Genomic DNA, 14,992 nt, shown 5'->3' on the forward strand with positions numbered 1-14,992 from the left:
AAAACATGTACTTCAAAGTTATCTAAAGCACTACTATTAAAATCAAATTATAAAACATGTACTTCAAAGTTATCTTCGAAATCAAATTGTAAAGATGTCTTTGCCACATTAATATTTCCAAAATGTATAACCTTAATCTTCCAAGAGTGCACATAAATGATACACCCCTAAATTTTCTATTTTGCTTGAAAAAGAAGAGAAATATGAGAAATATCTTATCCAAAACACCCTTTCATATGTCCATTATCTAAAACAGTACTATTAAAATCTTTCCCCAAGAGGTTCATATTTACAACTAAACTAACCTAAACTTGAAAGAAGTGTAACTTAGGTTCATGTTTACTGTCAAAAGAGAGTGAATAAGAATGAGCAGTGTAAGGCTCCTTCAAGTTTAGAAACCCCCGGACCAAAAAACCAAAAAAAGGTTTAGAAATCCGAATCGTCATATGCTTTTAAAAGGACCCCCTATTTACAAGGAAATTTAAAGATAACTTCAGCATTTTGGGAAGCTCTTCGATAGCTGAGCACATTTCGGCTCACACTAAGAACTTTGGAAAGATCAGCGGTCTCTAGACGTTTTTGTCCATGTTGCACATGCAAATCAGCCTTGATAATCATCTTCTCCAGCTCAAGTGTATCACCAAGAAGAAACTTAATCAGGGCCAGCAGATGTTTCGACCCAAAACTATTAGCAAAACCGGTGATCTCCACCCTCTTGAGATGTTTTGCCAAACATTGAAAGTTTCCCTTCCGTGAACACAAAAGATCTTCTTCGTCAAAGTTAAAACGTGCTTCAGATTCTTTGTCAACCGCAAACTGCACATAGTTAACCATTTAAGAAACTTACTTCAGATTTGATGCGGATCCACGAAAAAAAAGCCTCACTAAAATGCAAAAAAAAAAAAAAACAACTTTCATTAGTCCATCTAAGATGATAGTACTAGTTCATATCGAGTATTAATGAATTTGAACTCTTAAATATGTCTACACAATGAAACATCTTCTCTTTCTAGGTACTTATCGCTAACCTATTAGTTCAAGCTCCTAACACTGCATGGCAGCAAAAGAAAAGAACCTCCAGTATGAAACTGCAGTTACTTCTCCTTTTTTTTTTTTTTTTTTTGTTTGTGGTCAAGACACTGCAGTTACTTTAGGACATGACCTAAAACTGCCTAAAGTGGCCCTGCACAAATGTAGAGTATGCTGACTAAGTTACTTTCAAATTTCAGTTGTTGGAATAAGCAAGGGTTCGAGATCGGTCATCTTTACGTGCTTCTAAATTTTAACTCACTGTTTAAACATTCATGTATATAGGAAGTTAGAACAAGAAGCGAACCGAAAATATCATACTGAGGGAACATACTTTCAATAGGGAGAGGTCAGTCAGATGTATGACTAATTTTTCCAGGCACTGGGAACTTTGTAGCATGTACGCTATGCCAGGAAGGTCCCATTGACAAACTTGTGCGCGTAGTATCAAATTCTGACAATTTGACAATGGAGATAGCACTCCTTTCATCTCCAACACGGACAGAATCTAAGCACATTAAGCAAGCAAAATAGAAAAATTAATTAGTATTTATTTTCCCGTTTAACTTGAATAAAGAATAACAAAACATCCTTTGACCTGTCTCCCAATCGGAAAAAGACCTATAAGGATACTGAAGGAGAAATGAACATATGAATCTCTTTAGGAATCGAGACTATTTACATAAAACTTGTGACACTTGAAGGATCTGATAATTCTAGTAGTTCTCACATGAGACAGCAAACCAGGTTATTGACTGAAGTTTCCAAGAAAATCCATCCATTGCCTCTGTAAAATATTCTGAGAATACTATTCTGTAAGATTATTATGGAACAGCAGCCTAGTGTGATGAGAGAGTTAGACTAATCACGGACATCATTCAACCCGAGCACATCTTATAAACGTTAAAAATACTGAGCTGGTACCTGCAAACACCAGCCGCCAATGATGATCTTAGGAACTTTGCGTAGCTTCTCAAAAAGTTTCGTTAGCAAATCACAGCACATCCTCATGTCACCAGGCACATCAAAATCTATCTTGGCTTCGACCAAAGAAGATATATCGTCAAGTCTGAACACGGAAGAAAGACGACCTGATAAACGCAACGACAGCAAATGTGGTGCCCAAATTTTCTCCGTGTTAGAGAACCTGTCGCCGATGAGCACCAACTCTTTCACACTCGTCGAATCTATGATAATGTTCTTCACGCCCCTGCACCAATGTAACTCAAGAGACTCTAAAACAGGACTTCCCCTGACAATTCTCTCTAGGACATCATCACTCAACTCCGAATATTCGATCAACAGGACCTTAAGACAAGGCCACCTAATGGTAGTACTCAACGAAAAACAGCACAAACCAACTTCCAGGCGCACCAACCAGCTCAAGCAATACAAGAACGGCGGCAGTTTATACAAGAACTGCAGCCCGGTAATCAGAACCAGGCAAAGATCCTCCACGCGGCACGCCTCCGCGAAGCGGAGCCAGAGGTCGAGCTTGGGGCAGCAGGCCTCGTCATACTTGAAGTGGGTGATGTGGAAACTCTTCACCGAGGGCGAGGTGCACCGGATCAGGACGCTGTCGACAAGGGACGGGAAATCAAAGGTGTAGGTGCCGTGATTGTGACGCCGGAGTCCATGGAAACCATGGAAAACGAGGTGGTTGGTGGTGGTCCAAGTGGACTGCCATCGCTTGGAGAGGACGCTGGTCTTGACGACATCTTCGAGCGGCAGGAACGAGAAGATGCGGCGGACGACGTCGTCTGGCAAGGCGCTGATGAGATCCCTAGGCCTCAAAGGAGGAGCTCGGTTTCCTTCGGTGCGACTTGGCCGGTCGCCGGAGGATTTGCGGTGGATGGCGCCGTGGACGTTGGTCCCCGCCATGGATTTGAAATTCTAGGGTTTCCGCGGATGTTCCCCCGAGTTTTCCAAGGTTTTTGCTTTTTATTTTTCCTTTCTACCCTTTCCCTCTTTATTCTAATTTCTGCAAAACTCAATTTGATTAGATCAATTAGTTATTGATTCGATTTGGAATATATATTTTTTCCTCTTTGATCCGATTTCCTATCCTTTTTTAAACACGCTGTCTTATCCTTCAATTTTTTTTTATACTTATTCCATTTTTAGGCTGAAAATTTTCTTTATCGAAATTTTTCTCTTTCGAGTTATTTATGCAAGCATGACTGAATAATGAATCTGATTGCAAAAACAAATTAGAAGATTTCGATGGGAGGAGGACTAAAATTAAACCTATGCTTAGACAAAAAAAATGTATTAAGAAATCGACTTACGTGATATACTAACTCATTCGATATTTTCTTTATTTTTTCATCCCCTTATAAATGTGTGTTTCTCATACACCTAGGATAAAAAGGTTCTTAATTTTGGTCCCGTATGCTCCTCACAATTTTTTAGTCGGCAAAGGTTAAGGGCAAACCCCTCGCCCTTTGATTTGCGAAATGAAATAACATCGAATCAATAATAATGATTTTGTGAATATAAAACTAAACTCGGAATGAATACGAAAAATATTTTTTTATTTGATTCGCAGAATAATCTAAGAATAACATCCGCATGCTCGAAATTCTTTTAATTAGTTTAATTATGTGAAGATTAAATCCTCCTGTTATAATGTTGTTTATTCGAATTATAAATTTGATATGTAACTTACAAGTTACTCGCATCTGATTATAATCATAAATAGTAATATTAGAACTATAATGCAATATCCGATGATTATAAGTCAGTCAAGAGTTATTACGACCTTTTAATATAAATTCTATCAAATAACTTTTTAATGAGTGTAATAATACAAATCATGAACTATTAGTAGTTTTTGCAATAAATTATTATTTACCCATTATAATAAAATTCACAATATTTAATTATGGCAATTAACATCTTCATTATTTGTGTTTAATAATCAAGTTATCTTATAATTTAATTTTCACTTAATTGAGTATTCTAACATCCCAGTATGGTTGCTCATCTACTGAGCATCATGCACTAGCTAATCGCAACATTAAATTAAAATGAAGGCTCTGTATGTTTCGTAAAAAAAAGAATGATTTGTAAAATATTTTCTTGAAAAATAATAACTTTTATCTCTCGAAATAATTAATCAATAAAAAATAATTTTGTATGAAAATATTTTGCATTTATCATTTTGCAAGAAATAAAAATGATTATTTTTAGAAAAGTATTTTTTAAACTATTTATTTTTTGCGAAATGAGCAAAGTCTAAATTAAAATATTATAATGGTTACCCTATAACCAATCGTGTATGTTAGATTCTTATTCTCGAATCTACCCGGCACCCATTAGATCATGCATGCTCGCTTTTAGGTCTCTAAAGACTCCCTTGTTTTGACAAATCACATGTTGAGTTCATTAATAATAGGCCTAAAAAAATTTAGTAAACCTCATAATTTTTTATGAGATTTTTTTCCTTAAAATTACTGAATAAATCCTACAACTGTTCCAATAATGCGCTTGAGTGCGAAAACTCACATTTCGTGCATTTAAGTCCTCAAACATTCAACTTGGATGCACAATTTTTTAACCTTTTCTATTCTTTTAATATCCCCCAACTATTAATTAAAACAATCTCACCCGAACATCCGACAAAACTTGCCGGAGCTAATGGAAAGACTAATGATTAAAAATCGAACCCCGAAATACTGATTAGTTCCGATTACAACTTTCTTGCCGGGAAAATACCAAACTAAACCACAAAAAGGGTTATGTTAAAATTCCACTTTATCTTCTTTTGGGTAGCACAGAAGTACTCCAAGTTCGAGTCTTTGAAATCAAACGCAACCAAATTATAAACAAATTTTCAGACAGAGAAAGCTGAGCAATTTCTCAACCAAAACATCCCTTTCATATGTCGAAAATTCGCTGCTGTTAACCTCCTTCCTTAAGGAGGTTCATATTTGCAAATGATCCAGTTTAAATCAGGAACATGTTAAAAACCTGATATCACAGTTCATGTAACTTTACTGTCAAAAGCGAGTGAATAAGAATGAGCAGCGTAGGGTGCAGGGCAACATACCCTTGCCATGAGATCAACCCAAAACCGGGATTTTCGCATGCTTTTATGAGACACCTATTCGAAAGGATAATCAAAGATAACCTCGGCATTTTTGGAAGCTCTTTGATATCTGAGTACGTTTTGGCTCGTGCCAAGTAGTTTCGACAGAACAGCAGCGTCAAGGCATTTTTGTCCGTGGCATGTGGGCAATTCAGTCTTGATAATCAACTTCTCCAGCACAAGTGCTTCCCCAAGAAGAAACTTAATCAGGGCGAGCAGATGTTTTTGACCCAAAACTATTAGCTCCAAAACCGATGATCTCAACTCTCTTGAGATGTTTTACCAAAAAGTCGAAGTTCCCCTTCCGTGATGGTAAAAAATCTCCTTCGTCAAAGTTAAAACGTTCTGCAGATTCTTCAAAGAGGTCAAGCTGCACAAAGATACCCCATTTAAGAAACTTACTTCACATTAGAAGATGATCCACAAGGGAAAAAAATTCATCTGCTAACTAAAATTTCAAACAAACAACCATCATTTGTCCACCGCACATGCTCGTTAGTTTTACTTTATATGCAGTACAGATCAATTGGATCTCTTAAACTCGTCCATACCATATAACATCATCCCTCTCGAGGTGCTCATATTAGTTCAAGATCCTAATGTACATGGCAGCAAAAGAACTTTCTGTACATCAATGCAGGTTACTTTAAGACATGAAAAACAACAGCTTAATATTGCCCTGTACAAATGTTGAGCTGACTGACAGAGTTATGGGCAATTTTCAATTGCTAAAATAAATACAGAGTTTGAGACTGATCATCTTTTTGTGCTTCCAAAGTTGTAAATCACTGTTTAAACATTCGTGCAAGAAAGAAGACAGCAGAAGAAGTGAACTGAAATATCATAGCAAAGGAGCAAACCTGAAGGGGGAGGTCAGTCAGGACTATGTCTAATTTTTCCAGGCACTGTGAACTTTTTAGCAAGTATGCTATCCCGGGAAGGTCCCATTTACTAACTGGCCCATGTAGTATCAGGTTCTGACATTTGAAGAATGGAGAAGGCAGTCCTTCCAACTCCAAAAGGGACAGAATCTAAGCAGCGAGCAAGCAACAAAGAAAATATAATTAATATTTCTTTTCCTGTATTACATGAATAAAGAATAACAAAATTACGGTCCATCCAGACAATCTATCCTTTGATCCTGTCTCCCAGCCGGGAAAAGAGCAATAGGAAACCACAAGCGGAAATAAAAAGTGAATCTCTTTACGAATCGACAGTATTTACATATGCTTCTCATGTAAAACTTGTGATCTTTGAATGATCTGAAAATTCTATAAGTTAGTTCCATGAGACATCAAACCTCGTTACTGACGGAAGTTTCCAAGTGAATCTGTCCATTGCCATTTTAAAATAATATGAGAAATCTCTGTAAGATATATTATCGAACAACAGCAAAATGTGACAAGAGACCATGATTTGGTTCTGCCAGCCTAAGATGACTAGATCCATTATTCTGTCATATTTCCAGATAAATGACTTTTCTATATAAACTGAAAGAATGAATTGAAAAGGCACACCTTCAAATGATCTATTTATAAATCTTTTTTTTTTTTTTTTTGTTGCAAAAATCAAGCGTCTAATAATGTTGTGTTGAGTAGCATCCATAATAATTAACAATATCTAATGAATTGAAAAGGCACACCTTCAAATGATCTATTTATGCATCCTTTTTTTTTTTTGCGAAAATCAAGCGTCTAATAATGTTGTGTTGAGTAGCATCCATAATAATTAACAATATCTAATGGCATTCATTGTCCTCAACAGAGTGATCCCAGATCCATTTATTGGAAATTAAACAGAGGGAAGAAGCTCCACGGTTCGCTATATGTTCTTAAATTATAATTTGAAACACTACCAGTAACTATTTATGCAGGCATTCACAATAATGCCGAGAATGCCACAGAGACCTGAGGTCACTCGACCTGGGCAGCAAACATGACTAGACGGTGCTAATCACAGACACTTATAAAACGTAAAAATAATGAGCTCGTACCTGCAAGCACCAACCGCCAATGGTGATTGTAGGTACTCCGTGCAGCTTCTCAAAAAATCCCTTCACCAAGTCGCACCACATCCTCTTTTTATCAGATACAAGAGTTCCAGTTCGAATTCGAATGGAAAAAACCAACTCAGCTTCAACCAAAGAAGATACATCGTCAAGTCTGAACATGGAATCATGATACCATCTGCCTAATACACGCAGTGACTGCAAATGCGGGGCCCAAATTCTGTCCGGATTAGAGAACCAGTGATCGTTGAGTACCAACTCTTTCACGCTTGTTGAATCTATTATAATGTTCTTCACTCCTTTGCACCCGCGGAACTGAACGGACTCTAAAACAGGACTTCCACTGAAAATTCCTTCAAGTATATCATCACTCAACTCTGAATATTCGATCACCAAAGTCTTAAGACATGGCCACCTAATAATCCCACCCAATGAGAAACAGCACAAACTGACCTCCAGACGCGCCAACCAACTCAAGCTATACAAGAACTGCGGCAGTTCATACTTTACCGGCGAGAAGAAAGACGGCCTCAGGTGGAGCTCCTCCACAGGGTGTCCCGCCGCGAAGCGAAGCCATAGGTCGACCTTGGGGCGGTCGGGCTCATCGTACCTGAAGTCGGTGAGGTGGAATTTCTTCACCGTGGGCGAGGTGCACTGGCTCAGGTCTTTGTCGACGAGGGACGGGAAGCCCAATGTACCGATCTGTCCATCGATCTGTCCAAGCTGACCGCCAGCGCTTGGAGAGGACGCTGGTCTTGACGGCGTCTCGGAGGGGCAGAAACGAGAAGATGCGGTGGATCGCGGCGTCTGGCAAGGGGCTGATGAAATCCCTAGGGCTACTACTCCGTTTCAAAGGAGGAGGAGGAGGATGTGGGTTTTCTTTGGTGCGATTCGGCCGGTCGCCGGCGGATTCGCGGTGGATGGAGCCGTGCACGGAGGTCTCCGCCATGGATTAGAAATTCTAGGGCTTCTTCTGCGGACGTTCCCCGAGTTTCTATCCTTTAATGTTCCTTTTATACTTACCCTATTTTTGTGGCAATGTGAAAAAAGAGTTTTTTTTTTTCCCCGACTGTGGAAAAAGAGTTGGAGAGCCAAAATTAAACTTAAACTCAGAGAAAAAAAAAAAAAGAAATCCACACAATTTAGTGGTACAATAAGGGCACACATGGTAATACTTTTACTTTCGAAATCAACTTCTAATCAGAAGTTGATTTTTCTACTTTTACTCAAAAGTAAAAGTTTATTTTTCTACATTTACTTTAGAAGTTAATTTTGATAAGGGAAATTTGTTTAGTATAAGTTAAAAATTTTACTTTTAAAACATTATTAACACAAAATCTTTTATGAAAAATTATTGTTGGTGGTCGAAAATTTTCTACTTTATTTTTAAATTTTTAAAATTTCTTTAGGAAATAATTTTTATTATTAAGAATATTATGTATTTTTTAAAAATAAAAAATTATTATTTATCTTTTTACTCCGACTCACGGAGATGGCGACTCGTTTGTGGTTGGCAGTGGTATGCGGTTTGCGGCGGCTGGCGGTGAACAACGGTTGGCGTAGGCCGGCGGTGGGCGGTGGTTAGAGATGGGAGGCGATCCGGGGTGTGCGGCGTCCAGCAAAGGTCTTTGGTGGGCGGCGGCAGGCGATGATTGATAGTTGACGGTGGCCGCGGGTGACAGTGGGTGAAGACGGGCGTGGCCGAAAAGAGATTGAGCATGTAATGAAAAGAGGGTAAGGCGAGAAACACTTCTTGAATTGAGAAGCAATTTTTTTTTAACTTCTCAAATTGGGAAAAAAAACAACTTCAGAAGTGAAAATTCACTTCAGAAGTAAAAATTTTTATCAAACGAATTTCTTCTTCAGAAGTTAAATTACCAAACGAATTTATACTCCATAAGCACTTCCAAAGCAAAGATCCACTTTCATAAGTATTACCATATGCACCCACTCACTCGATTTTTTTAAAAAAAATAAAGCTAAACGTTTGCCTAGTTCAGCACCACATCTTTAGAAACATTTATACACTTTAATAGTCCTTTGAGCACACTTTTGCACATTTATATGACAGAGTGTATCTTGATCTTGTTACGGATGTGTACGTAGTGCAATAAACTTCTCGTATTTGGGTTTTTAAGATATGTTACGTCCGATAAATTTATTATGTTCAATCAAGCGAAATTTGACACAGCGTAATCACTTAGTGTCACGGTTACGTAACGGTGGCACTAAAACTTACTTTTAGGAGACATCATCCCACACTTCCTTACGTAGTCCACGCAATCGCGTCAGCCTCTCTTCACTCTCTCTCACTCACTCTCTCTCTCTCTCTCTGGCGTTTAAGTCATCAAAGGGAAGAAGAACTGGCGGTACAAAATTGTCGTAAGGAAGAAGAAGAAGACAAGAAAAGACGGGAAAAGGGAAAAAGCAAAGGGAAGAAAACAGACCTTCGGTTCTCCTAAATTGAGGTAAATGGGAATTGGGATGCCCATTTGGAATTTTTGTGAAATAGAAAAACAATTTGAAGTAAATGTTCCATTAACATATCAATTTGAAATTTATAATGGAACTAACTCTTGCAGTAACATCCGCCATGGTTTTGCTTGGCGGACCAAGTCAGCGGAGAAAAGGAGGTCGGTGGCGGTTGAACACGCAGGTCTTGAGAGCGTCTTCGATGAGCAAGGAGGCGGGGAAATGTCCGCAAACTAGGGCATTAGGTAAAGGCACAAATGAAGTCGTCGGGGGTTTCTTCGCTTCGTTTCGAAGTCAGAGGAGGAGATTGATTTCATTCTGTGCATTTTGGTCGTCGGCCGCAGAATTTGCTTTGGATCACTCCGTGCGTGGGGAAAGCTCTAGGCCATGGATATCATCCACTTCCAGGGTTTTTTCTTGAATTTTGCCACCAAAAGAGCTTTGAAGTTGGAGGTTTTGTACTCGGATGGCGAGCAAGCAACTAAAAGACCGGATCTATTTAGACGATAAGCTTGTTTCATTTGATGAAGAGACCTTTGCAATAAGACTACTTTCGCAGAGGAAAATGAACCTCATGGACACAGACACTGATTAGAATAAAAAGTCTTAAGCAATCTCAAATCTTAGCGACGGATGTTTTGATTTTCAAAAGGTTGAACTTATGGTCTAGTTCTGCTGGCAAACCCTTTTGCCGGGGAAAAAAAAATTCCCCTCGAGGCTCAAACCCAATTAAGCCACAAAAAAAAAAAAAAAGATAGTACTTCTAGTTTGTGTTATTGAAAGCAAACGCGAACCTCTTCCAACAATGCAGATATCACTAAGTTTTTTTGGGCCTAATACCCAAAAAAAAAAACTCCAATTTTATCATTTGTGATAATTATATCAAAAAAAAAAATTTCTCTCGTAAAAAACTTCAACTTTTACATTTGTCTCAATTCTATCCCAAACTTTTACTTTTGTCTCAATTCTTCCAGTCTAGTACTAAAAAAAAAAAAAGCTTACCTTTAACATATGTCCCAATTATATGCAAAACTCTTTTTTTTGTCTCATCAAAAATCTCCAACTGTTACTTTTATCCCAATTATACCACCGTTACCCTTCCGTTCATAATCGCTATTAGTTAATCTTACGTGGTATTTTCACGTTGTTAATGAATTACACCTCAAAAAAGCTGATATGAAAAAACCTCTATACTTATCTTCTATTGTTTGCTTCCTCTACATATTACCAGGAGATATAGAGTCATTCATCACGGCACGTCGCGTATTTTCTTCGGCACTTAATAGCCCAAAAAATGGCTAGATATAGAGATATTTGGACTAACGATCTAAAATCTTGTCATCCTTGAAATCTACTATTTCTAAATTTCAAAGATTCATTGGTAAGTTCGGTGAGAAAACTCGAAGCGCGTATGATTAATTAACGGTAATTATGGACGGAAGGCCGACGGTAGTAGAATTGGGATAAAAGTAAAAGTAAAAGTTTTTTTATGAGACAAAAAAAAAAGTTTTGGATATAACTGGGACAAATGTTAAAGTTAGGAATTTTTTTGGGTATTAAATAGGTAGAATTGGGACAAAAGTAAAAGTTGAGATTTTTTATAAGACAAAAAAGTTTTGGATATAATTGTCACAAATGCTAAAATTAGAGGGTTTTTTTTTAATATTAGGCCATAAATTTTCTGTTCTTCCTCAAGAAGTGCAAATTAGGTACATGTTAAAGATCTAAGGGAAAATTAATTTTAAAAAAAAAAGGACCTAAGGGAAAATTTCAAATAAGTACCCGAAATATCATCATTTTTTTGAATAAGGGTATGAATTTGGTCTTGTTTTAAATAAGAACTTGATGTGATTTCATTGTTTCAAAGAAGGGCCGACCTAAATGCATTTTGGTCATTTATCTCAAAACCTAATACTGTCACAGCTCATGTAACTTCGTGGTTAAAAGAGTGTAATCTTGATGGGCTTTGCTACACCCATGATGCTCTCGTGACGCAAACCCCAAAATCCATCTTCATCATTTTTATAATCTTTGGGTGAGAGTTGGCGTGGTACAGTAAGGAAGGCAAGGCATGGTGTGAGAAGAGAGCTAGACGTCAAATCCCCGGGGACAAACCATGTCTGCGAGGATGGCGGCAAGGTACAGCAGCATCGTGAAGATGAACCCGTGCGTGCAGTGGCCGTGAGGAGAGATCTTGACGTTGAAGCTTTTCCTGGACGACGTGCTCGCTGTTTATCTCTATTTTATCTAATGGGGAGGGCCTGTACTGTACCTGTCCAAGAGAGAGACGAGAGTAATAAGATGATGGCGGAGACTAGAATTATCAAAATAGGCCGCGGACCCATTTCTTAATCATAATTGAGAGGCCGAGTCATCATATGGATTAGTTATGTTTAGTGAGGTTATAAATATGTTTAGAATGGCAAAGCCCAAAAATATATAAGTGTTAAATGGGTTCGCAGTTTTATCCCAAACCCAACTCACGTTGGGGAATCTCTCTTCACCCTCTATTAGAAAATAATGAGTGCTTGGGACTGTTGTTCCAAGTTTAGAAAAGTCTTGGTGGACTCACAAGATGGGCACGACTTCACTTTTATTAAAAATATCAAGAGGATTTCATTTCTTCCGGTTAATTTTTTTTTATTAAATTTGTAAGTTGCGTCTGTTAATTATTGGAACATATGCTTCCATGGTTTCATTTGGCATTTTTATTTTGACGTGACATGATACGAAATGCGATACTTAATTTCTCAAAAAAGTATAGAATTCCGACACGTTGGGATACGTTGTATGTTAAATATGTGTTTGTATATTTACAAGGTCCATTATCATGTATCATAAAAATATCAACAATGAGTTTCTTCTTCTTGATTTTTTTTTTGTGCCTCGATATATAACTTAAGTATATATATTTTTGATAATTTATATTTTGATACCTGAAATTGCATAAAATTGACCCTGTGTGTGTTGATGCAAACGTGTAGCTGGCGTGTCCGGAGCGCCGATCAGGTACTTGTCGCATGTCGGAGAGTGTCGGACGCGCGCAGAGGTCTCGGGCGATTGTCGGTGCTTTCTAGCCAGCAACAACCATATAGACGCAAAATTTTTATCCACTGTTGTAGATTGGTCGTAACAGTAATATTTCATAGCTTTTTGGGAATTATTAGTTCATACTATTTAGACATGTCTCCATCTTCATCCAAAGTTCAGAACGCGCGTTTTCCCTTTTTAAATTTTGAAGAAAATCCCGAAGATTTTATGGGGATTTTAGTCTCTGTACTGATCAGAAGTAGCACTTATGTAGTCGTCTCTTGTCGTTTTGCCAAACCCTAAACGCTTCATTGTCGTGGCGCAGCCAGCAGCAAAAGCTTGACGAATCCTCCATACATGGACAGGATCGAACTGCCACGTCCTTCTTCTGATCAAGATGAAACCCGAGAGCCAATGGATTACATCAGCCAATTGCCTGACGCCATCATCCTTCATATCTTCTCCTTCTTGACCACAACAGAATCCATCAAAACCAGTGTCTTGTCCAAGCGTTGGCGTTCCACTTGGACCTCTAATCCATATGTTACTTTCTCTTTACCGGTCGACAAAAGGCCGAAACGGAACTCCAGGAACTTCATACATTTCACAGAAGCTTTCACAGACACGGTACTGTCATTCTGGACCACAATTAAGGTAAAAAGGTTGCTCTTTGACGTTCCTTTCCATGCCTCGATGCAGTCGAGCATTGATAGGTTGCTCCAATTTGCTGTCCGGCACATTGGAGCATTGATGACTAACTAGAGGTTCTATGTTCTTCACTCTCTTTCGTCCATCCCCTCCACCATAGCCGTTGCTACACTTGCCACTCGCCCACCTCCGCATCCGACCATACCCCGAGTCGCGTCACCTTCAAATTAAGGCTGGCAATTTTCGACATGATATGTCTACACGATACAAAAGTAAGCATGTTCTGTTGAAGTTTAATAAATTTCATGTCATGAATGGGACAACCGGTTTAGTTACTAATAATGAACATGTTGTTCAAGGACTGAGCCTCTCTATGTTGTTATCATATTCTTAGATACCTTTAATTAAACAAGTTAACATTTACGTGAAGAACAGGAAATATGGGAAAAGATAGAAAGCGAAGGGAAGCTCGCATAGTTTTGGTATTCCATTCGTGCACTAATCACCATTGAGAAGTCGTGATAAAATTAGCTCAAGACAGTAACCAAACGATTGATGGACATGTAAATCAAATATATGCTATCTTTGTATTAGATGCACCTAATCTTAACATTCACTAATGAACTGCCATAAAGCCCTAAATGCCATGTGTGCTATGCTATAATGAATTAAGTATGTGCAATGGCAGGAAATTAACCCCTAAAGCTAATGAAATTATATGTCATGAATGCTATGACATGAGATAGAATTAAGAAGGGATTAATCTTATGATTCAAGTAATATGAGATTTTTTTTTTGTATTTTTCTTCTCTATGAAAACAGCAAATTATTCTATTGGAATCCACAAGTCACCTAATGAACTTGCCATTAAGTGAGTAATAATTTAATGATGCAACAGCAATTAAATTTTTTCGTCCGTTCTTTCATGACACATGAGACGCAATTTGAAAACGCTGTCTATACGGAATGCTTATAGCATGTTAATCCTAAGACACGTTACCCTCTAATGACATGCCAAAATTGATAAACACTAGTGATGTTGAAGAATTCGAGTTATCTTTTACAGGAAAATTGTGATGTTATATAATCCCACAAGAACAAAGCACGGTCGCTGCGGAGATGAGTTTTTACTTCAAAAACAAAAAAGCCCAACAAGTTTTTATCTTCATGCAACAATTCGCGAGCCAACACGCAAGATTCTCAAGTTTCACAATCCAAAGTCCATTCGCCTTTTATGTTATGCTATCTTTGTGTTCCTCTGCTAACAGAATTTTCTTCGTAAAATAACTTTTTTTAGGTTATTTTCGGCATAAGAACATAAAAGTGTCAAAAGTTTCGTGAGACGCTCATGTTGATATCAAAAGTATTTTTCGGATCACTTGAGTGCCACTTGAAAAAATGATCAGTTAAATGCCAACTCCAATTTGGGTTGCTGAAAATATGAAGTGGCCATATTTTATTATACATGGCTTCCCGGCAATGCCTAGTCAACATACGTGCCCATAAATGATGTTATCTACACGTTTTTTCCCCAAATATAGACCTTTCTTTTTCTCTTTCTTTCTACCTAATCACCATTTATTCTAGTTTCTTCAAAAAAATTCAAGTTGATTTCATCAATTAGTTATCGATTATTGATTTGGTATCTATCTTTTTTTTCTATTCGATCCTATTTCCTATCCTTTTTTAAACACCCTGCCTTATCCTTAAATTTT

General features: G+C 37.8%; 1 protein-coding gene and 1 pseudogene across 1 annotated transcript; both read right to left on the reverse strand.

Annotated features, from left to right (window-relative positions):
- Nucleotides 1–465: 465 nt before the first annotated feature.
- LOC125314012 (F-box protein At5g03100-like) lies at nucleotides 466–2,954 on the reverse strand. The gene is made up of 3 exons (XM_048275471.1): nucleotides 1,954–2,954; nucleotides 1,364–1,537; nucleotides 466–816 (listed from the first exon to the last, which is right to left on the reverse strand). Exons 1-3 carry the CDS (start codon nucleotides 2,908–2,910, stop codon nucleotides 466–468), a joined length of 1,482 nt encoding a protein of 493 aa, XP_048131428.1. The 5' UTR covers nucleotides 2,911–2,954.
- A 2,180-nt stretch (nucleotides 2,955–5,134) lies between these two features.
- LOC125314365 lies at nucleotides 5,135–8,083 on the reverse strand (annotated as a pseudogene).
- Between the last annotated feature and the right edge of the window lie 6,909 nt (nucleotides 8,084–14,992).

The sequence above is a fragment of the Rhodamnia argentea genome, chromosome 3, assembly GCF_020921035.1.
Source record: "Rhodamnia argentea isolate NSW1041297 chromosome 3, ASM2092103v1, whole genome shotgun sequence".
Lineage (NCBI taxonomy): Eukaryota > Viridiplantae > Streptophyta > Magnoliopsida > Myrtales > Myrtaceae > Rhodamnia > Rhodamnia argentea.